At 46.0% G+C, this 22,341-nt stretch overlaps 1 protein-coding gene across 1 annotated transcript in view; it reads left to right on the top strand.

Annotated features, from left to right (window-relative positions):
- Nucleotides 1-22,341, top strand: part of sema3b (sema domain, immunoglobulin domain (Ig), short basic domain, secreted, (semaphorin) 3B) — an 88,642-nt gene that overhangs the window by 40,535 nt on the left and 25,766 nt on the right. The window contains 3 exon segments of the mRNA XM_014135157.2: nt 14,647-15,019; nt 16,343-16,500; nt 17,779-17,841. Coding sequence (XP_013990632.1) covers nt 14,836-15,019; nt 16,343-16,500; nt 17,779-17,841 — 405 coding nt within the window. The 5' untranslated portion in view covers nt 14,647-14,835.

Below are 22,341 nucleotides of genomic sequence, written 5' to 3' on the forward strand. Positions count from 1 at the left end.
CATACACTTCATTCTCGACATTCTAACATAGTGAGGGCTGAACATAGACTCAGTGCGTTGATGTTAACCACTCTCCAACGAGGAGGGGTGAGTCTGTGTGTGTGTGAGTGTGTTTGTGCATGTGTGCATTTGTCAAATCAAATCAGTCTGTGTTTGTGTGTGTGTGTGTGTGTGTGTGTGTGTGTGTGTGTGTGTGTGTGTGTGTGTGTGTGTGTGTGTGTGTGTGTGTGTGTGTGTGTGTGTGTGTGTGTGTGTGTGTGTGTGTGTGTGTGTATGCGTGCATGTGTCTGTGTGTGTGTGTGCGCGTGTGTGTGCGCGTGTGCATGTGTGTGTGTCTGCTCCCTGCATCAGGGCCATAGAGTTGGCCTGGAGGAGAGAAGGCAGAGGGAGGTTAGGAAGGTCATCATATGCATGTAAATCTTTCATTGCTCAAAGTGGAGGAGAGATTGACTTCATCACTACTTGTTTTTGTAAGAACTGTTGACAAGCTGAATGCACCGAGCTGTCTGTTTAAACTACTAGCACACAGCTCGGACACCTGTGCATACTCCACAAGACATGCCACCAGAGGTCTCTTCACAATCCCCAAGTCCAGACAGACTATGGGAGGCACACAGTACTACATAGAGCCATGGCTACATGGAACTCTATTCTACATCAGGTAACTGGTACAAGCAGTAGAATCCGATTTTAAAACCAGATTAAAAAAACATCTTATGGAACATCGGGGACTGTGAAGAGACACACACACACACACACACACACACACACACACACACACACACACACACACACACACACACACACACACACACACACACACACACACACACACACACACACACACACACACACACACACAGGTACAGACACACGCATACACACACACGCTAGCACACGCACTCTACACACACGTATATTGTAATGTTGTTGTATGGTGTTTTTATACATTTCGTATTGAAGATATGTAGTGGTGTAATAGTGTTATATGATGTACTGTTTTATATTTTGTTTTATGTGTAATGTACAGTAAGTGCCTTAATGTGTTTGGACCCCAAGAAGAGTAGCTGCTGCATTGGCAGGGATCCCTAATAAATACAAATACTAAACAGTGAAAGACGAGGAAGCGGTATTCAGTGTGGACCCCATTGTTTTACCACAAATTCTGGTGACCTCACCCCACTTCAAATCAAATATCACAACCTTAAAATCTGTACATTTAGATTGACACATCAATAAATAACCTTCAATGAATTACATTTTCATCTCAAGTTAAGATAATTAATAAATAATAACAATAAATAAATGTACTCAATAAAATTGTATTTGTCATTTATCTATGTCAAAAACTTTTGTATATTGTCAAAATGTTTGGTTCCGCCTACCCCATAAAAATAGAAACACTTGGCAACCCCACTGCAATTCCCCCGCGACCTTACTAGGGGTCACGACCCCGACTTTTAATAACACTGATATAGCATTTATAGCTATCTTTTGTCATAGCTTGCTAATGAAAACAGAGGACTAATTGTTGTGCCAAATTATAGTCTCGGTCAGGGCAGCACACATGCTCAGTCACGTCACACTGTCTACCGTGCCTGTTTTATCCTTCAACCCTCCCTGGGCGGCAGTGACCTCATCTAATTTATTCTCTGTGCCCGGCTCTGGCCATAATAAAACAGACACTTATAAACGTCCTGAGTCATTTATGACCAGCCTTTGGCCTGCCTGCCGGTCGGAATGGCCCGTCATCAACCAATCAGTGTTGCTCTCTGTCTTGGGCCAATCGGACGTGGGCTCCGTGATGAGATTAGTGCCAGGTGACACAGCTGGCGGAATAGCTGAGGTCGCCACGGCACTAATGATCCACTTAGTCCTGGAATTTGTTTTATGTCGTGTCGCTGTGTCACGGATGTTAGCCACTGCATAGCTAGCCGACCCTGGCAGCCATCTTATGGAAAAGGTCCACGAGTGCTGGTGTCCCCTTGACTCGTGTTCCTTTGACTAGTGTCCCTTTGACTGGTGTCCCCTTGACTCGTGTTCCTTTGACTGGTGTCCCCTTGACTTGTGTTCCTTTGACTGGTGTCCCCTTGACTAGTGTCCCTTTGACTGGTGTCCCCTTGACTCGTGTTCCTTTGACTGGTGTCCCCTTGACTCGTGTTCCTTTGACTAGTGTTCCTTTGACTGGTGTCCCCTTGACTGGTGTCCCCTTCTGTCACTCTTCCTCTGCCCTCCCTTCCTCTCCCTCTCCCCCTCTGTGTACTTGTGCATGTTAGCCTACAGTTGAAGTCGGAAGTTTACATACACTTAGGTTGGAGTCATTAAAACTTGTTTTACAACCACTCCACAAATTTCTTGTTAACAAACTATAGTTTTGGCAAGTCGGTTAGGACATCTACTTTGTGCGTGACACAAGTCATTTTTTTGTTTACAGACAGATTATTTCACTTAAAATTCACTGTATCACAATTCCAGTGGGTCAGAAGTTTACATACACTAAGTTGACTGTGCCTTTAAACAGCTTGGAAAATTCCAGAAAACGAAGTCTTTAGAAGTTTCAGATAGGCTAATTGACATTGTTTGAGTCAATTAAAGGTGTACCTGTGGATGTATTAAATTTCCTACCTGCAAACTCAGTGCCTCTTTGCTTGACATCATGGGAAAATCAAAAGAAATCAGCCAAGACCCCAGAAAAAACATTGTAGACCTCCACAAGTCTTGTTCATCCTTGGGAGCAATTTACAAACGCCTGAAGGTACCACGTTCATCTGTACAAACAATAGGAAGCAAGTATAAACACAAAGCAGCCGTTATACCGCTCAGGAAGGAGACGTGTTCTGTCTCCTAGAGATTAACGTATTTTGGTGCGAAAAGTGCAAATCAATCACCGAACAACAGCAAAGGACCTTGTGGAGATGCTGAAGAAAACAGGTACAAAAGTACAGTAAAACGAGTCCTATATCGACATAACCTGAAAGGCCGCTCAGCAAGGAAGAAGCCACTGCTCCAAAACTGCCATAAAAAAGCCAGACTACGGTTTGCAACTGTACATGGGGACAAAGATTGTACTTTTTAGAGAAATGTCCTCTGGTCTGATGAAACAAAAATAGAACTTTTTGGCCATAATGACCATCGTTATGTTTGGAGGAAAAAGGGGGAGGCTTGCAAGCCGAAGAAGACCATCCCAACCGTGAAGCACGGGGGTGGCAGCATCATGTTGTGGGGGTGCTTTGCTGCAGGAGGTACTGGTGCACTTCACAAAATAGATGGCATCAAGAGGTAGGAAAATTATGTGGATATATTGAAGCAACATCTCAAGACATCAGTCAGGAAGTTAAAGCTTGGTTGCAAATGTGTCTTCCAAATGGACAATAACCCCAAGCATACTTCCAAAGTTGTGGCAAAATGGCTTAAGGACAACAAAGTCAAGGTATTGGAGTGGCCATCACAATGCCATGACCTCAATCGCATAGAAAATTTGTGGGCAGAACTGAAAAAGCATGTGCGAGCAAGGAGGCCTACAAACCTGACTCAGTTACACCAGCTCTGTCAGGAGGAATGGGCCAAAATTCACCCAACTTATTGTGGGAAGCTTGTGGAAGGCTGACCGAAACATTTGACCCAAGTTAAACAATTTAAAGGCAATGCTACCAAATACTAATTGAGTGTATGTAAACTTCTGACCCACTGGGAATGTGATGAAAGACATTAAAGCTGAAATAAATCATTCTCTCTACTATTATTCTGACTTTTCAGATTCTTAAAATAAAGTGGTGATCCTAACAGACCTAAGACAGGGAATTTTCACAAGGATTACATTTCAGGAATTGTGAAAAACTGAGTTTAAATGTATTTGGCTAAGGTGTATGTAAACTTATGACTTCAACTGTATATATAAATATCTAATAACTATTTCTATGATTTATTTGATGGCCAAATCACCCCCACACACATACGCCATCATTACCCTATTGATCGTCCCGCTGGCATTTGCTATTGTGAATTTCACAGGCGTCAGAATGTGGCTATGTGAGGGATGTCATAAGGAGGGACACTCCAACTATGCAAGCAGCTGCGGCGCTGATGCAATACTAATGCCACAATTACATCATTCTGAACGTAACAGTAGTATGTTTACAGTAATCCAGGTCTTGTGAATGAACTGACCCTTCTAACCTGTCACCCTTTGGTCAATATGGTCTGTTTGAATTTACCTAATTATTTACATTATACATAGTCACATGAATAATTACTGTCCGTTAACAACCAGAATCCTAGCAGTCTAACCACATAACTAGCCAATCAACCATCACATGTCAGATTATGATGCTCTGTCTTCTCATTCAGGGAGGTTGCGTACCAAACGTGTTGCACACATACTACTGCTTGACTGACTGACTACCTGACTTGACTACCTGACTGACTACCTGACTGACTACCTGACTGGCTGACTGACTGGCTGACTGACTGACTGACTACCTGACTGACTGACTGACTACCTGACTGACTACCTGACTGACTACCTGACTGACTGACTACCTGACTGACTACCTGACTGACTGACTGACTGACTACCTGACTGACTACCTGACTGACTACCTGACTGACTACCTGACTGGCTGACTGACTGACTACCTGACTGACTGACTGACTGACTGACTGACTGACTGACTGACTACCTGACTGACTACCTGACTGACTACCTGACTGACTACCTGACTGGCTGACTGACTGACTACCTGACTGACTGACTGACTGACTGACTGACTACCTGACTGACTGACTGACTGGCTGACTACCTGACTGACTGACTACCTGACTACCTCACTACCTGACTGACTGACTGACTACCTGACTGACTGACTGACTGGCTGACTACCTGACTGACTGACTACCTGACTGGCTGACTACCTGACTGACTGACTGACTACCTGACTGACTGGCTGACTACCTCACTACCTGACTGACTGCTTGGCTGTCAGCCTGACTGGAGGAGTCTTGTTGTGTCTTGGACATGTGTGACGTAGTGGGAGGGTAGGGAGGATAATTAACAGACTTAATTGGTTGTGACAGTAACCTCAACTCAACGCAATGTCAACAACCCAACTGAAAAAACAAATTGTGAAACTTTTAAATAAAGATCATTTTTTCAATCCTACAGCAGACATTATTTTAGATTGGATATAATTACCCAGTAAGGTTGACCCAATTAAATGCAGAAACAAGGCACTATTTGACAATTTCAGGGCATATAATATTGGTATAGTCTACCACATAGGTCAGGACTATTTACTCCATGTACCATTGTTAGACCAGGACTGATTTACTATACATAATGTAGGATGGCTATAGGATTACTATAGGATGACTATAGGATGACTATAGGGTGACTATAGGGTGGCTATAGGATGGCTATAGGGTGGCTATAGGATGACTATAGGATGTCGATAGGATGTCTATAGGGTGGCTATAGGATGACTATAGGATGGCTATAGGATGTCTATAGGATGTCTATAGGATAGCTATAGGATGTCTATAGGATGGCTATAGGGTGGCTATAGGATGACTATAGGATGGCTATAGGGTGGCTATAGGATGTCTATAGGGTGGCTATAGGATGACTATAGGATGGCTATAGGATGTCTATAGGATGGCTATAGGATGTCTATAGGATGGCTATAGGGTGGCTATAGGATGACTATAGGATGGCTATAGGATGTCTATAGGATGGCTATAGGATGTCTATAGGATGGCTATAGGGTGGCTATAGGATGGCTATAGGGTGGCTATAGGATGACTATAGGATGGCTATAGGGTGGCTATAGGATATCTACAGGATGTCTATAGGATGACTGTAGGATGACTGTAGGATGACTGTAGGTTGGTTATAGGATGACTATATGAGGACTATGGATGTGTACAGGATTTTTTTTTTTTTTTTTTTTAATTTATTTCACCTTTATTTAACCAGGTAGGCTAGTTGAGAACAAGTTCTCATTTGCCACTGCGATCTAGCCAAGATAAAGCAAAGCAGGATGGCAATACGATGGCTATAGGATGACTATAGGATGGCTATAGAATGGCTATAAAATGGCCATTTGAGGACTATAGGATGACTATAGGATGGCTATAGGATGACTATAGGTTGGCTATAGGATGACTATATGATGGCCATAGGAGGACTAAAGGATGACTATATGATGGCTATAGGATGACTATAGAATGACTGTAGGATGAGTGGTAAAATAGGTTTATGATGTAGGGGGCAGAAAGTTCACGGAACTCAAGACAAAAGGAGACCCACAGGAGACCCAACATCCCTCTCACCAGGGAGGGGTTGTCATGGCCACAGGAAGGGGTCAGGAGGTTGCCCATCAGGGGGTTCATTGGGCAGGGCAGGACAGGGATGGGGCAGGGGGGACGGGAGCAACTTTGTGCCTGCTGTCTCACCCCTTTGTCCCTCACCATCAGCGGGGGCTGCGCCTGGCAACTGTCCTTGGCACTCTGCCAGCCCCCCTGCACACACGCACAACACACACACACATGCACACACCCACACACGCACACAGACACGCACACACGTCACAGATAGCTCAGAGATGAGCAGACATATCTTACCAGGTTTGTTAAGCATTCTTCAATATATTTGTGTGTTTGTGTTTTTGCGTAAGGAGGACTCCCATCATGTTCATGAATAGTAGAACTTACTAGTAGAAAGCACATCCTTATTCTGTAAATGTCTGTAAATTATCTTATTTACATGTATCCTGTAGTAGTGGGAGCTCTACTCAGAATTTATTAAAATGGCGCCGAAGTGGATGGCTGACGGTTTAGATGCCCGTAATCAATTGTGCTATTTAGTTAATTTTTTGGGGTTGTTTGTAACTTATTTTTAAACTTATTTTGTACATAATGCTGCTGATACTGTCTCTTATGACCCAAAATAACTTCTGGACATCAGGACTGGGAATACTCACCACGACTGGAAGAAGCTTTTTCCTTTAACAAGTGTGACGAGAAAGAGATACTGCTCTCCCGGGAACAGGCCCAGATCCCCGTCACTTGCGTGAAGAAAAGACGGAGGAAAAGAGGACGCAGATCAGGCTGCCTTTGGAGAATCCGTAGGCGAGCGAGTAAACTCCCAATGCCATCAATTCTACTTGCTAAAATGCAATCATTGGAAAATAAAATGGATGACCTACGATTATCCTACCAACGGGACATTAAGAACTGTAATATCCTATGTTTCACAGAGTCGTGGCTGAACGACGAAACGGACAATATAGAGCTGGAGGGATTTTCCATGCACCAGCAGAACAGAGAAGCTACGTCTGGTAAGATGAGGGGTGGGGGTGTGTGTTTTTTTGTCAATAACAGCTGGTGCGTGATGTCTAATATTAAAGAAGTCTCGAGGTATTGCTTACCTGAGGTAGAGCACCTAATGATAAGCTCTAGACCACACTATCTACATTATTCATAGCCGTCTATTTACCACCACAGACCGATGCTGGCACTAAGAACGCACTCAACCAACTCTATAAGGCCATAAGCAAACAAGAAAATGCTCACCCAGAAGCGGTGCTCCTACTGGCCGGGGACTTTAATGCAGGCAAACTTAAATCAGTTTTACCAAATTTTACCAGCATGTCACATGTGCAACCAGAGTAAAAAAAATCTCTAGACCACCTTTACTCCACTCACAGAGATGCATACAAAGCTCTCCCCGCCCTCCATTTGGCAAATCCGACCATAATTCATGCTTACAAGCAAAAACTAAAGCAGGAAGTACCATTGACTCACTCAATACACAAGTGGCCAGATGACGCGGATGCTACGCTACAGGACTGTTTTGCTAGCATAGACTGGAATATGTTCCGGGATTCATCCAATGGCATTGAGGAGTATACCACCTCAGTCATTGGCTTCATTGATAAGTGCATCGATGACGTGGTCCCCACAGTGACCGTGCGTACATATCCCAACCAGAAGCCATGGATTACAGGCAACATCCACATTGAGCTAAAGGCTAGAGCTGCCGCTTTCAAGGAGCGGGACACTAATCCGGATGCCTATAAGACGAACCATCAAACAAGCAAAGCGTCAATACAGGAATAAGATTGAATCCTACTACACCGGCTCTGACGCTTGTCGGATGTGGCAGGGCTTGAAAACCATGACGGACTACAAAGGGAAACCCAGACACGAGCTGCCCAGTGACGCGAGCCTACCAGATGAGCTAAATGTATTTTATGCTCACTTCGAGGCAAGCACCACTGAAGCATGCACGAGAGCACCAGCTGTTCTGGATGACTGTGTGATAACGCTCTCGGTAGCTGATGTGAGCAAGACCTTTAAACAGGTCAACATTCACAAAGCCGCGGGGCCAGATGGATTACCAGGACGTGTACTCAAAGCATGCGCGGACCACCTGGCAAGTGTCTTCACTGACATTTTCAACCTCTCCCTGACTGAGTCTGTAATACCTACATGTTTCAAGCAGACCACCATAGTCTCTGTGCCCAAGGAAGAGAAGGTAACATGCCTAAATGATTACCTCCCCGTAGTACTCACGTCGGAAGCCATGAAGTGCTTTGAATGGCTGGTCATGACTCACATCAACAGCATCCTTCCGGATACCCTAGACCAACTCCAATTCACATACCGCCCCAACAGATCCACAGATGACGCAATCTCAATTGCACTCCACACTGCCTTTTCCACCTGGACAAAAGGATCACCTATGTGAGAATGCTGTTCATTGACTACAGCTCAGCGTTCAACACCATAGTGCCCACAAAGCTTATCACTAAGCAAAGGACCCTGGGACTAAACACCTCCCTCTGCAACTAGATCCTGGAGGCAACAACTTGTCTCCCACACTGATCCTCAACACTGGGGCCCCTCAGGGGCGTGTACTTAGTCCCCTCCTGTACTCGACCACAACTGCGTGGCCAAACACGACTCCAACACCATCATTAAGTTTGCTGACGGCACAACAGTGGTAATGATGAGACAGCCTATAGGGAGGGGTCAGAGAACTGGTAGTAGTGTGGTGCCAGGACAACAACCTCTCCCTCAATGTGAGTAAGACAAAGGAGCTGATCGTGGACTACAGGAAAAGGCGGGCCGAACAGGCACCCATTAACATCAACGGGGCTGTAGTGGAGTGGGTCCACATCACCAACAATCTATCATGGTCCAAACACACCAAGACAGTCGTGAAGAGGGCACGACAAAAGGTTTTCCCCCTCAGGAGACTGACAGGATTTGTCAAAAGGTTCTACAGCTGCACCATCGAGAGCATCCTGACTGGTTGCATCACCGCCTGGTATGGCAACCACACAGCATCTGACCATAAGGCGCTACAGAGGGTAGTGCGAACGGCCCAGTACATCATTGGGGCCAAACTTCCTGCAATAATAGGCGGTGTAAGAGGAAAGCATTTCAAATTGTCAGACTCCAGTCACCCAAGTCATAGACTGTTTTCTCTGCTACCGCACAGCAAGCGGTACCGGAGCGCCAAATCTAGGACCAAAAGGCTCCTTAACAGCTTCTACTTCCAAGCCATAAGACTGCTGAACAATTAATCAAATACCCCCTGTATATAGCCTCATTATTGTTATGCGATTGTGTTACTTTTCACAACGTTTTACTTTAGTTTATTTGGTAAATATTTTCCTAACTCTTCTTGAACTGCACTGTTGGTTAAGGGCTTGTAAGTAAGCATTTCACGGTAAGGTTTACACTTGTTGTATTCGGCGCATGTGACAAATAAAGTTAGATTTGATTTGGTACCTGCATATGACTGCTGTAGGCTATCTATTCATCTTCCCTGTATGAGTGTATGGGATGTGCCAGTCTACCATGTATGTGTGCAGTGATCTGTATCTAAATTCAGATGCCATCTGACTCGTAGATGGAGGGTTTTGACATGGCTTGTGGTTCCTTTCTATCTGTCCAGGTAGATGTGTAAATATGGGCTTCATGTGTGTACAGCATGTATGAATGGTGCAAATATGAGTATTGGATGGCTAAGATATCAAATGGAGAACTCCCGCTCTGCCTCTTTAACTTCCCTTACACACACCAAACAACAGCACATTACCCTGCCCCTTTCTTTTCCCCTCCCCTCGTCTTACCTCCCACCTTTTCTTCGCTCACACCCCTCTCCCTCCCTCTCTCTCTTTGTGTTCTTGAATTATGTCCATTATTCCTGCTCTCACTCTGAGTCCTTGTGCTTCCTCTGTTCCTCTGTATAGTGGAGAGAGTTGTGTGCTTTTCTGAGTGGAGCGAAGTGCTTGCTATAGCAGCTGACTGGTATACTGACCCTGTCTTCATTTCACCTCTTCACCCACCAGCCCTGTCTGCTTTGACTAACTGACTCACCGGATTTCCCCCAGCTTTTATGCTCCGGTCTTGTATTGTTCCCCCCTGAGGCTGTACACCTAGTGTTTCAGAGAGGACTCTACCTTTACTGCTCTGTGGATTCTACTAAAGGATTTTTATCCTACCTCTGGGGTTTGTGTAGTTTTAGTGCAGTATGTCAGACAAAGTGAGTGTGGGGGTATGTGTAAATGTGTGTGAAGTTCTGTATGTAGCTGCTATGTGTGAGAGAGTAAATTAGTGTGTAAAAGTGTGTGTGCATCTCGAGGAACAAAAGGAAAATAATAGTTTTTGTTCGTGGAATAGATAGATGGATACCTTGTTGGACAGTATTAGTGTTGAGGAGGTATCCATGGGACACTTTGCGCTTCGGACCATGACTGGATCAGGTGGACACTGAGAGGGAACGCTGCTGCTTTGGATGCAGAAGGAGAGGTGAGTTCCATTGGGGGCATTTTGGGATTTTGGACTTCCTCCACTCACACAGCTAAAGTCAGTTACTCTCTGTGTGTCCAAACTGGTCCAAATGGCTGGGAACCATGTACCAACCAGGCACCAGCTGAGGCCCAGCCTTGTTGCCTCTCTGCCCCCAGCCTCCCAACCTCTCTGCCCCCAGCCTCCCTGCCTCTCTCCCCCAGCCTCCCTGCCTCTCTCCCCCAGCCTCCCTGCCTCTCTCCCCCAGCCTTCCTGCCTCTCTCCCCCAGCCTCCCTGCCTCTCTCCCCCAGCCTCCCTGCCTCTCTCCCCCAGCCTCCCAGCCTCTCTCCCCCAGCCTCCCTGCCCCTCTCCCCCAGCCTCCCTGCCTCTCTCCCCCTGCCTCCCTGCCTCTCCCCTCAGGGCTTACACAAGGGCAAAGACCACCTGCCGTCAGGCTCTCTGTGTCTCTCGCCCCTCTAAACCTGTTCATGTGACTGCAGCTGTGTCCTTTTCCATGCTTTATATTCCTCCTTTGCTTTTATTCTTTCTTTTGGCTTTTGGTCGGAGGCCAGTCAAAGTCTTTCCCCCAAGAACAATTGTTCTCTTTCTCCCTCTCGCTCCTTTTCTCCGTTTCCCCTCTTCCCCCTTCGCATAGCGCAGACTGCCGGGCTGAAATGGTCTTATGACACGCTGCAACTCCAGTAATTGTGTTCTCCTCACTCCCTGCTCACTCTTCTCTATTGTATTTAGTCACACCTCTCATTGTGTTGGGCCACAGGTTAACAGTTGTTTGTATTGATTTGGAATTCATACCCCTCTGACCTTACTTTTTCTCCGACTCTAGCCTGAAAGAGGGACTTCGACATTGTCTTTTCTTTTTTTCTTCTTTTTTTTTTTACAGTATAGCATGTCACTCTTTCTCCTCTCTCACACTCCTGGCTAATGAAGCTGAAATAAGACAGGAGCTGCTGCCAACCCAACTCTCTCTCTCTCTCTCTCTCTCTCTCTCTCTCTCTCTCTCTCTCTCTCGTGCTCTCTCTGTGTGTGTGTGTGCTAGTGTGTGTTTTAGTTCAGACCCTACGCTCATTCCACTGATGCCATCTCTGCAGTCTACTCATTAACATGTAAGGTGCCTCTCCTTTAAACAAATTAATGGGCAATGTTTCTGCTATGGCAGATCTTCTGTGGTAAATCTATATAAAAGCGTGTTGGACCGGTAAAGAGAGGTTCCCTGTATAACTTACACGTAGCTGATATTGTGAGTAGTGTTCTCTGTGTCGGAGTTAATGTGGCACTTCTGGTCCCTCACTGTTCTGTTCTGCTCTGGGAGCTGGGACTTTATGAGAGCCCTGCTGTCTTAACACCTCAATAGGCCCATTATTCATGCTCTGCCGTGCCAAGACCATACACTGACTCCTGCACTGATATATGACTGTGAGCTGGGACTCAGATATAGCACTGTGAGTTGGGTCTCAGATATAGGACTGTGAGCTGGGACTCAGATATAGAACAGTGAGCTGGGACTCAGATATAGAACAGTGAGCTGGGACTTAGATATAGAACAGTGAGCTGGGACTCAGATATAGAACTGTGAGCTGGGACTCAGATATAGAACTGTGAGCTGGGACTCAGATATAGGACTGTGAGCTGGGACTCAGATATAGAACTGTAAGCTGGGACTCAGATATAGATCTGTGAGCTGGGACTCAGATATAAAACTGTGAGCTGGGTCTCAGATATAGAACAGTGAACTGGGTCTCAGATATAGAACAGTGAGCTGGGTCTCAGATATAGAACTGTGAGCTGGGACTCAGATATAGAACAGTGAGCTGGGACTCAGATACAGAACAGTGAGCTGGGACTCAGATATAGAACTGTGAGCTGGGACTCAGATATAGAACAGTGAGCTGGGACTCAGATATAGATCTGTGAGCTGGGACTCAGATATAGAACTGTGAGCTGGGACTCAGATATAGAACTAGAATTTAGGCTAAGGTCTGTGTTGTCAGGTATGTTGCGAAGGTCAGTAATATTTCCGCCTCCCTACTCCAAACCATACCACACACACACACACACACACACACACACACACACACACACACACACACACACACACACACACACACACACACACACACACACACACACACACACACACACACACACACACACACAGCAGCGGATAGGCTGTGATGCTTTTGTGGGTTAGAGAGCCTGTGGATACATTAACTAGACCTAGACATCTGGCAGGCTCTCCATCCCTCCATCCCTCCAAGCTCTCCCATTTAAATGGTATGTACTGGGACCACACTACCTCCCTACTGTGTAAGCCCAGCCTAATGGGGTCCTGACTGAGGGTAACACTCTAACAGACAGTAGCAGGTAGAGCCAGAGGCAGAGAGACAGTGATTTAGAGCAGAGTTCAGGCCCACATTAGTCCATCTGAGAACTTCAATATGTCCTGGCTGCTGGTGACGAGCCCTGGGGGGAACTGGATATGGGGAAGAGCAACAGATGACTGTGCTGGAAGCATGAGGCCACCGACCGTCCATCTCCCCGGAGCCCGGGCCCCACTTCTGTTTTAACATCCCCACTGACCAACAGACACACTGAGCTCCTCAACACTGCACACTATTGAGTTTCCTCTTTTTCTCTCTCTCTGAGCCACTGCCGTACTCTTCATAGAGAGAAAGAGAGGGGGATGGAGAGAGAGAATGAGACAGATAGGAGAAAGACAGAGGGGATAGAGAGACAGAGACAGATAGGAGAAAGACAGAGGGGATAGAGAGAGAGACAGAGACAGATAGGAGAAAGACAGAGGGGATAGAGAGAGAGACAGAGACAGATAGGAGAAAGACAGAGGGGATAGAGAGAGAGACAGAGACAGATAGGAGAAAGACAGAGGGGATAGAGAGAGAGACAGAGACAGATAGGAGAAAGAATGAGAAGGAGAGAGGGAGTCGTATTGTATTGAAGGTGCCAACAGGGAGGTTACTGAGGTACAGTAATGTTGAAGTAGGCTATTTCCACTGAATCACTTTATTGTTGTGGCTGTCTGAGGAGAGGGTCCAAAGCGGTGAAAGATTTTGATTGTATGTGTGCGATGTGCATTCCTTTGTGGTGTGTGTGCATGAGTGCGTGTGTGCTTGTGTGTGCCTGTGTGTGTGCATGTGAGAGTGCATGCCCGTGTACTGTACGCTAGTGCATGTGAAAATGTGCACTGTACAGTATGTGTTTCACATACCAGGAGCCTGGTAAAATAGCTGTAGAAGTGTCCATACACACACATATCCAGCATCCAATCACTTTGACTGGCCAGTTCATTTGCAGTGCACTTCATTAGTGGTTGCCGGTAATGAGGAAAAGTCATCTGGTGTAAAATGATCTGCCAGTTGGATAGCAGAGACACAGAGAGGAATGAGAAGACATGCCATCCCAGGCCGTGTTGGCGCTGCCACAGAGGGGGCGCTTGTGTTGGGGATTAGACTGGACATGGCACTGGGCCACCCAACATATCTCACCCCACATGTCTTTTACTGGGCCCCTACCCCTCCCAGCTTACCATGTCCTCCCCACCCCCTGCCACCCATAGAGGTGACCAGGGCTGGGTGTTTGATGGGCCTTGGATGGCGTCCCGTTATGTGAAGCGATTATAGATGGTCTTTATAGAAGCTGGCATTAACAGGAGTGGGGCTGGGCATCAGCCATTAGCCTCTGTGCCTGACTAAAATTACCTCCTGGTGCTCGAAGGGGGAGGAGGGGAGGAGGGGAGGAGGGGAGGGAGGGGTAGAGATCTACCTTTGCCGGCCGGCTTTGTAAAGTGTGCCTCTCTGCTTGATTATTTTTAGGTTCCAGTGCCACTGTGAGAAGCTGCTTCAGTCCCATCAGAGCTGAGAGGTGTCCGATACAGCAGACGCAGAACAGGGAACGCCACACTACGCAGGAAGGCTGACAACCGATTGGAGAGGAGCGTGACGACAACAACCCAACCCATTCCAACGCTAGCCGTGCCAGGCTACTGCCAACCCCAGGACGCCATGATGATGACCGTAATGATGATGATGGCGATGATGGTGACATGTAGCTCCTTGCTCCTCTTGGGACTCATGGCCTCCCAGGTCTCGTCCAGCGGAATCCCCAAGACCAGTGACTCCTCTTCACCCTCCTCGTCCTCCTCACACCCATCCTCCTCTTCCCCTCGCATGAAGCTCTCCTACAAAGGTAAGGCCTGCCCGGTTAAACACTGCTGCGTGTGTTGCAGTCTGACTGGATGTGCTTCGGAGTGTGTGTTTGTTTCCGTGGATGTGTATATCTGAACCTTTCTGGCAGACAAAATCTAATTAAGGGACTAGAAGCAATAACTTTGAGAGTATCCGTCTCAGTGCCCCCAGCCCCTGCTACGCTCCAGCTCCTATAATATAGAGGCATATCCTTTTCATAAACACCTCTGAACAGTAGCCAGCAGGACTAATGTGGTTACTGTTGTTCTTGGCCGGGCTCACTGGAACAGGGTTGGGTTCTGTCTCCTGAGTCGCTTCAACAAACCCACACAAACTAGGTGCTTTTCTATCCTGCACAAAACATAAGGCCCCAGTGGAGAGAGAGAGATTGAGAGGGAGGGAGGGAGGGAGGGAGGGAGGGAGGGAGGGAGGGAGGGAGGGAGGGAGGGAGGGAGGGAGGGAGGGAGGGAGGGAGGGAGGGAGGGAGGGAGGGAGGGAGGGAGGGAGGGAGGGAGGGAGGGAGGAGGGAATTAATGAATGACAGGGACATCATCATCCCATGCTGTAAGACTAGCCGGAAAGTAGCTACTTTATCAGTAGTTCAGAAACCTACTAGTGTTCCAGACCTACTACTCATCTCCATGATGACACAGGCCCTGTTTGGAGCATGTGCCATTAAATCATGGGATATCCCTGTCTCCATGGTTCCCCAGCGAGAGAGGAGATTAGGCCAAGGAGAGGAGAGCATGACACTTGCAACGCTAGGGTTGTGGGTTTATATTCATTGAGTCACCCTTACATTACTGTAAGACGCTTTGGATAAAAGTGTCTGCTAAACGGCATATATTTGTATTATTATGAGAAGAGAAGCGAGAGGAGGCTTCAATTCTCCAGATATTCGAAGCCCTGCTGAGACAGCTGATTCCAAAGCTGTAACAGAGATCAGGCTGCTGAGGGGAGCATGGCTCATAATAATGGATGGAACAGAGCGAATGGAATGACGGAAACCATGTGTTGAATGTATTTGATACCATTCCAAATATTCCGCTTCAGCCATTACCACGAGCCGGTCCTTCCTAATTAAGGTGCCACCAACCTCCTGTGCCATTCTGCCCTGGACTGACCCTGGCAGTAGAGCTAAATAACCACTTCCAATTGTATGGCCTTGTAAAAAACGTCAAACCATCAAATAGGGTCTCATTTATCGACATAAGCATAGCAAAACACCTATTTTCTCTGAGGAAAAACATACATTTCAGGGCTTTTTTGACTAGGAGAGTTCAATGTAATGTCTGTATGATCCACTGTGTGTGTTGTGTTTCAGAGCTGCAGCAGTTCCATGGCGTGCGGCGGTTCGAGCTGGAGCGCTCGTGCTGTTTCAGCGCTCTTTTATTGGATGAGGAGAGGGGACGGCTGTTCGTGGGCGCACGCAACTTCCTCTTGTCACTCAGCCTGGATAACATCGCCAAGCAGGAGCACAAGGTCAGTCCGCCTGTCAACCAGTCCATTTTACCCTATGCTATGTGAATATGTTTTCACTAGTGTTAGTGAATATCATAAATCTGACATTTTCATGAAACTGAAAAAGTTGTTTTACATTGATATTTCCTGTGTGTCATTTGACATACATTCAAACGGTCCAATGATCCATTTGGTAAAAAATGTGATGTTAAGATAAGACGAGCCAGGTTTGGACACACAGATATCTTTGTTGTGGTAGATAATCGTAGAGAGAGTGAGTTAGTGGTGCTCTAGCATGTCACAGTTGTGCTGACAGACTGATGGATCTCATCTCACTCTCATCCCCTCAAAGCAGATATGGAGATCAGTGGTTACCATGGCGATTTGGGGGTCACACAATCTGTGATTACCTGTCAACACCTCTCTCACACACATGCACACAGACGGACGCACGTTCAGACACATGCATGCACACACACACATACGTTTGTTTTACTATCCTTGTGGGGACCAAACAATTGACTCCCATTCGAAATCCTATTTTCCCTAACCCCTAACCATAACCTTATACCCTAATCACAAACCCCTAAACCTAAACCTAACCCTAACTCCTAATCCTTAACCCTAACCCTGATTCTAACCCTAACCCTAATTGTAAACCTAAACCTAAAATGTGCCTATTCCTTGTGGGGACCGTCGAAATGTCCCCACTTGAATTTTTGTATTGTTTTACTATCCTTGTGAGGACTTCTGGTCGGTCCTCACAAAGATAGTAAAACCCACACACACACACACACACACACACACACACACACACACACACACACACACACACACACACACACACACACACACACACACGTAACTCACTAACCCATACCCTATAACCAGCCTAACATGCACTCTATAACCCTACACCTTACAGTGTCTGTAGGTTCTTGCAGACTGTGTGAAATCTGAGTGCTGAGCAGATTGTTTGACTCTGTTTGTGGTTTGGTGAGATATGATTTACAGCTTGTTTTCGCACTAGTGGCTCTCTTGTCGTTAAAGCTGTTTTCGCTCGTGGTCGTGTGGTTTTCTACTGTGTGACTTGTGGATTCTCAGCTCTTTCATGGTATGGGGTCCAGGAAGAAAAGAAGAGAGGAAGAGAGGGGGAGTGATAGAAAGGAGGAGAGGAGAGAGGTCCTCCCTCAGAAATGTCCCTCAGGGTGGTGGGCAGGCCTTTCCCTGCTTGAGGTCGCGACCCCAGACCTATCTCCATCCTGCTGCCTCCTCTGACCTCTGACCTGTGCATTTCAGATCTACTGGCCAGCCCCGGTGGACTGGAGGGAGGAGTGTAACTGGGCAGGAAAGGACATCAATGTGAGTTAAAATACTTTCTTTTTAGGTTTTAAACTCTCAAAGTCATGTTTATTCTGATATACAGTATCTCACAGAGGCAGGTAGTACATTGTTTCCTGTGACTCTGAGGATGTAAGACTTCTCAGACAGAAATAAACCAGTTGTGACAGGTCACTTTCCAACACTACTCTCATTCAATATCACCACCCAGTTAAAGCTACAGTATATCTGGACACATCTCACTCTCTGATTTCCCAATCCTTTCCTGTCTTTCACCCACTCACATAGAGCGGAAGTGTTAGTAACTACAGTGCACTGTATGTCAGTGAACTAAAGGGTTGGTTGACTGGGTTGTTTGTGTTGGATGGTGAATGTGTGTGACTGTCCAATCCTCGTCATTGTTCTGCCCTGGGGCCTGAACGCTCCTTCCTCTGGCTGTAGGTGGGTGCAGACAGGGCCGGGTTCCACTGACACACCCTACAAACTCCTTAGGCCACTCAGACCACCCAAATGTACACTTTGCACATCTATCTCGCTCACTTCAAGCTAAATGTGTGTCTGTATGCGAGTGTGTGTGTATTCACACAATGCATGTTCGTGGATGTGCTTGTGTGTTCGTGCGCATTCGTGCGTGCGCAGGATCTGTGTGTGTGTGTGTGTGTGTGTGTGTGTGTGTGTGTGTGTGTGTGTGTGTGTGTGTGTGTGTGTGAGCTCTGGATAACAGAAACCCCTAATCAGTATGATTACACAGCTGGAGGAGACCGACAACGAGCCCCATTCATAATGCACAACTGGCTCCTGTTTCACCTAAAGAACTGTGTGTGTGTGTGTGTGTGTGTGTGTGTGTGTGTGTGTGTGTGTGTGTGTGTGTGTGTGTGTGTGTGTGTGTGTGTGTGTGTGTGTGTGTGTGTGTGTGTGTGTGTGTGTGTGTGTGTGTGTGTGTGTGTGTGTGTGTGTGCGTGTGTGTGTGCTGGAGAGAAAAGAGGTGAGGAAAAGACAGAATGAGCAAAGGAAAGAAGTAGGATCACATTAGGGCCCAAGATAAATGCTTTCATTGTATTTTCCCTCCTCTTTCTCTCTCTTCCGTTTCCTCCCTTTTCTCAATCTCACATGGTGACCCTGACCATGGCGTCAGCATGTGTGTGTCTCTGACTGTAGACGTGTGCATACATTCATCTGTGTGTGTGTGTGTGGATTAGGCAGTGTCATTATCTGGTCTCCTGGGTGTTTGCTCTGTGGTGTGTTGTGTTTAAATAAAGAAACAGACAGACTACACTAAGCATCACTGATTGACGTGGGTGTCTGAATGCACTGAGAAGGATGAAACCAGCTGTTTGTCCTCTCTCTCTTTCTCTCCTTTCTTTTTCATAAAAGATGTAGGTGAGGTTTTGGTCTTCTGTCTGTATTTGTCTTAAATCCTATTCGGCCAGGATTAGTTTTACTGGGGAGGGCAGGTGATGCTGGGGGGGCAGGTAGCGGCAGGCAGCCGAGTGGTTAGAGTGTTGGGCTAGTAATCGAAAGGTTGCTAGATCGAATCCCCAAGCTGACAAGGTAAAAATCTGTTGTTCTGCCCCTGACCAAGGCAGTTAACCCACTGTTCCTAGGCCGTCATTGTAAATAAGAATTTGTTCTTAACTGACTTGCCTAGTAAAATAAAATAAAAATTTAATTTGGAGGTCAGGTAACGAGCACAAAACACCACATCTGTAATTTTAGTCCCGTCTGAATCTGTCAGTCATTTTTATATTGCAGGAGTGTAACAATTCCAGCCAGAATAATTGACAGTTTTTTGGCAAACTCCAAACTCCTCTGATAATACTAAACCCATGCCAATCCCTGTGTTTTGAAAGAAATGTTGGAGTTTGACAGGTGTTGCTCACGGTTTGAGCAAGAAAAGAATAACTGATTTGATACATTTTATGACGTGCTGCTCATAGCCTATAAATGAAGGGCCTAAATGTTTTTTTACAGTCGATGATTTTATGACGTATACCGCGGATCGATAAAATATTCCTCAATTCAAATATAATGGCGACACTATACAAAAGATGGTTTGGTATGGTTTAGAAACTTGGGAAACAAGCTTGAGTTAACAGCGTAGCCTGTTATCGACCTGGACTTGGGAAGCAAGCTCGAGTTAACAGCGTAGCCTGTTATCGACCTGAACTTGGGAAGCAAGCTCGAGTTAACAGCGTAGCCTGTTATCGACCTGGACTTGGGAAGCAAGCTCGAGTTAACAGCGTAGCCTGTTATCGACCTGGACTTGGGAAGCAAGCTCGAGTTAACAGCGTAGCCTGTTATCGACCTGGACTTGGGAAGCAAGCTCGAGTTAACAGCGTAGCCTGTTATCGACCTGGACTTGGGAAGCAAGCTCGAGTTAACAGCGTAGCCTGTTATCGGCCTGGACTTGGGAAGCAAGCTCGAGTTAACAGCGTAGCCTGTTATCGGCCTGGACTTGGGAAGCAAGCTCGAGGTAACAGCGTAGCCTGTTATCGACCTGGACTTGTTGAAATATCTTCACGCCTAGAAAAGAAACCTCCAGGCTTCTGTCATAACTGTACATTTATTGAAAAAAAATTACAATTACAGAGGGCAGTCCGAATCGTCCGCTGGAATAACGGGGTAATAGTTACATAATCAACGTTCTCTAGTAATACTAGTCCCGTGCGAATAGGACTTTAGGAGAAAAGGTGGGCTATGCTATAGACAATGTGACTCCATGAGCTCATAAATCAGCTGACTGTGAGGTCCTAATATCACCTGAGAGAGACAAACTCACACACACACACACACACACACACACACACACACACACACACACACACACACACACACACACACACACACACACACACACACACACACACACACACACACACACACACACACACAGTGATCTCTCTCTTGACCCTAATTATAGTGCTGTGTGTGTCTCTGCAGGGAGTGGCCTGAACCAGGGCAGGAAAGAAAAAAAGAGTTGTCTTTAAAACAAGTTGTCACTCTTTCTCTCTCTTTTCCTCTTTCACTATCTGTTTTTCTATCTGTCCTGTTTTTTCCCCAGAGAAACAAAGAGGCTCCCACCAGCTTGGCTCATTAATAATCAAAGTAATATACTGAACTTCACACAGCCAGTAAACAAGTCACAAAGGACAGGACAGTTAGATCTATTTGAATGGCTTCGGCTTTCTGCTAGACTGCTTAACCTGCAGTCCTAGCCAAAAGTTAACGTGAAATGTTGTCTGGTAATACATGGGATTCATTCCAGAATTGCTAAGTAGAATGGCATTGTGTAATGGCAAAATAATTTGCCAGCAAAACTGTCCAGGGGTATGCTTTGGATTTTATTTGTTTTTTTACTGCTCAGAAGGATTTCCTTCTACTGTAAAGTGCTTAATTATGGGAGCACCTTGCCACTGTGCACCGTGTTATTCTTAGTCATTAACATTATTAAAGGAAGGAGTTTCCTGGATGGTTTCTCTATCCTGGTTCTCAGAGTGCCACTCTCTTACCACAGACCAGCCAAGCGTTCAGCACTCTGAGAGTGAGATACAGGGAGATAGAGGGAGAGAGTTAGAAGGGGGTGGGGGTAGAGAGATATAGGCAGCATGTATAGTATGTAGGGAAAGAAGGATAAAGACAGAGAGAGAGAAAGAGAGAGAGAGAGAATAATAAAGAAGATTAGAGAAATGAATAGGTAGAGACAGAGATAGAGGTGGGAGAGAGAAAGAGAAAGGAAGGGAAAGAGAGAGAGTAGGATAAAAACAGAGAGAGAGAGAGTCACCCGCCCTTGTGTGCTGTAGTAACCTGCCCTGCGTAGCGGCAGTGATGTGCATTTTCTCAGTCAGAGGAGAGGAGTGTTTAATGAATGGGGTATTGTGGGGTCAGGGGTCAGGTGACCCATGTGAGTGGAGTCAGGGACCTGATTCTGACATTGGGATCACTGACTCAATCCCCCCTCCCTCTCTCTCTTAAAGCCTCTTCTCTTCATACCTTTTTTCTCTTCTCACTCTCTCTTCTCCTTCTCTCTCCCTTCTCACTCTCTCTTCTCCTTCTCTCTCTCTCTTCTCATTCTCTCTCTCTCGCTTCTCACTCTCCCTCGCTTCTCACTCTCTCGCTCTCGCTCTCTCTAGTCTCTCTCTCTCTCTAACAGTGTCTTTCTCTCTCTCTTTTATCTCTTTCTGTTTATATCCTTCAATTCAAAAGGCTTTATTGGCAAGGGAAACGTCTTTAAATAAGTAAAATAGATAATAAACAAAAGTGAAATAATTAATCAAAAATGAACAGTGAACATTTCAAATGAATAGAGACAATTCAAATGTCATATCATGGCTATGTACAGTGTTATAACGAAGTGCAAATAGTTAAAGTACAAAAGGCAAGGCTATGCTCAATAGCAAGGCCATGGTCACTAAATCTGTACACAGTTAAAGCATTTCTTCATTTTGGGTCAGTCACAGTGGTCAGGTATTCTGTCGCTGTGAACTCTCTGTTTAGGCCCAAATAGCATTACAGTTTTTGCTC

Source organism: Salmo salar, chromosome ssa13 (assembly GCF_905237065.1).
Source record: "Salmo salar chromosome ssa13, Ssal_v3.1, whole genome shotgun sequence".
Taxonomy (NCBI): Eukaryota; Metazoa; Chordata; class Actinopteri; order Salmoniformes; family Salmonidae; genus Salmo; species Salmo salar.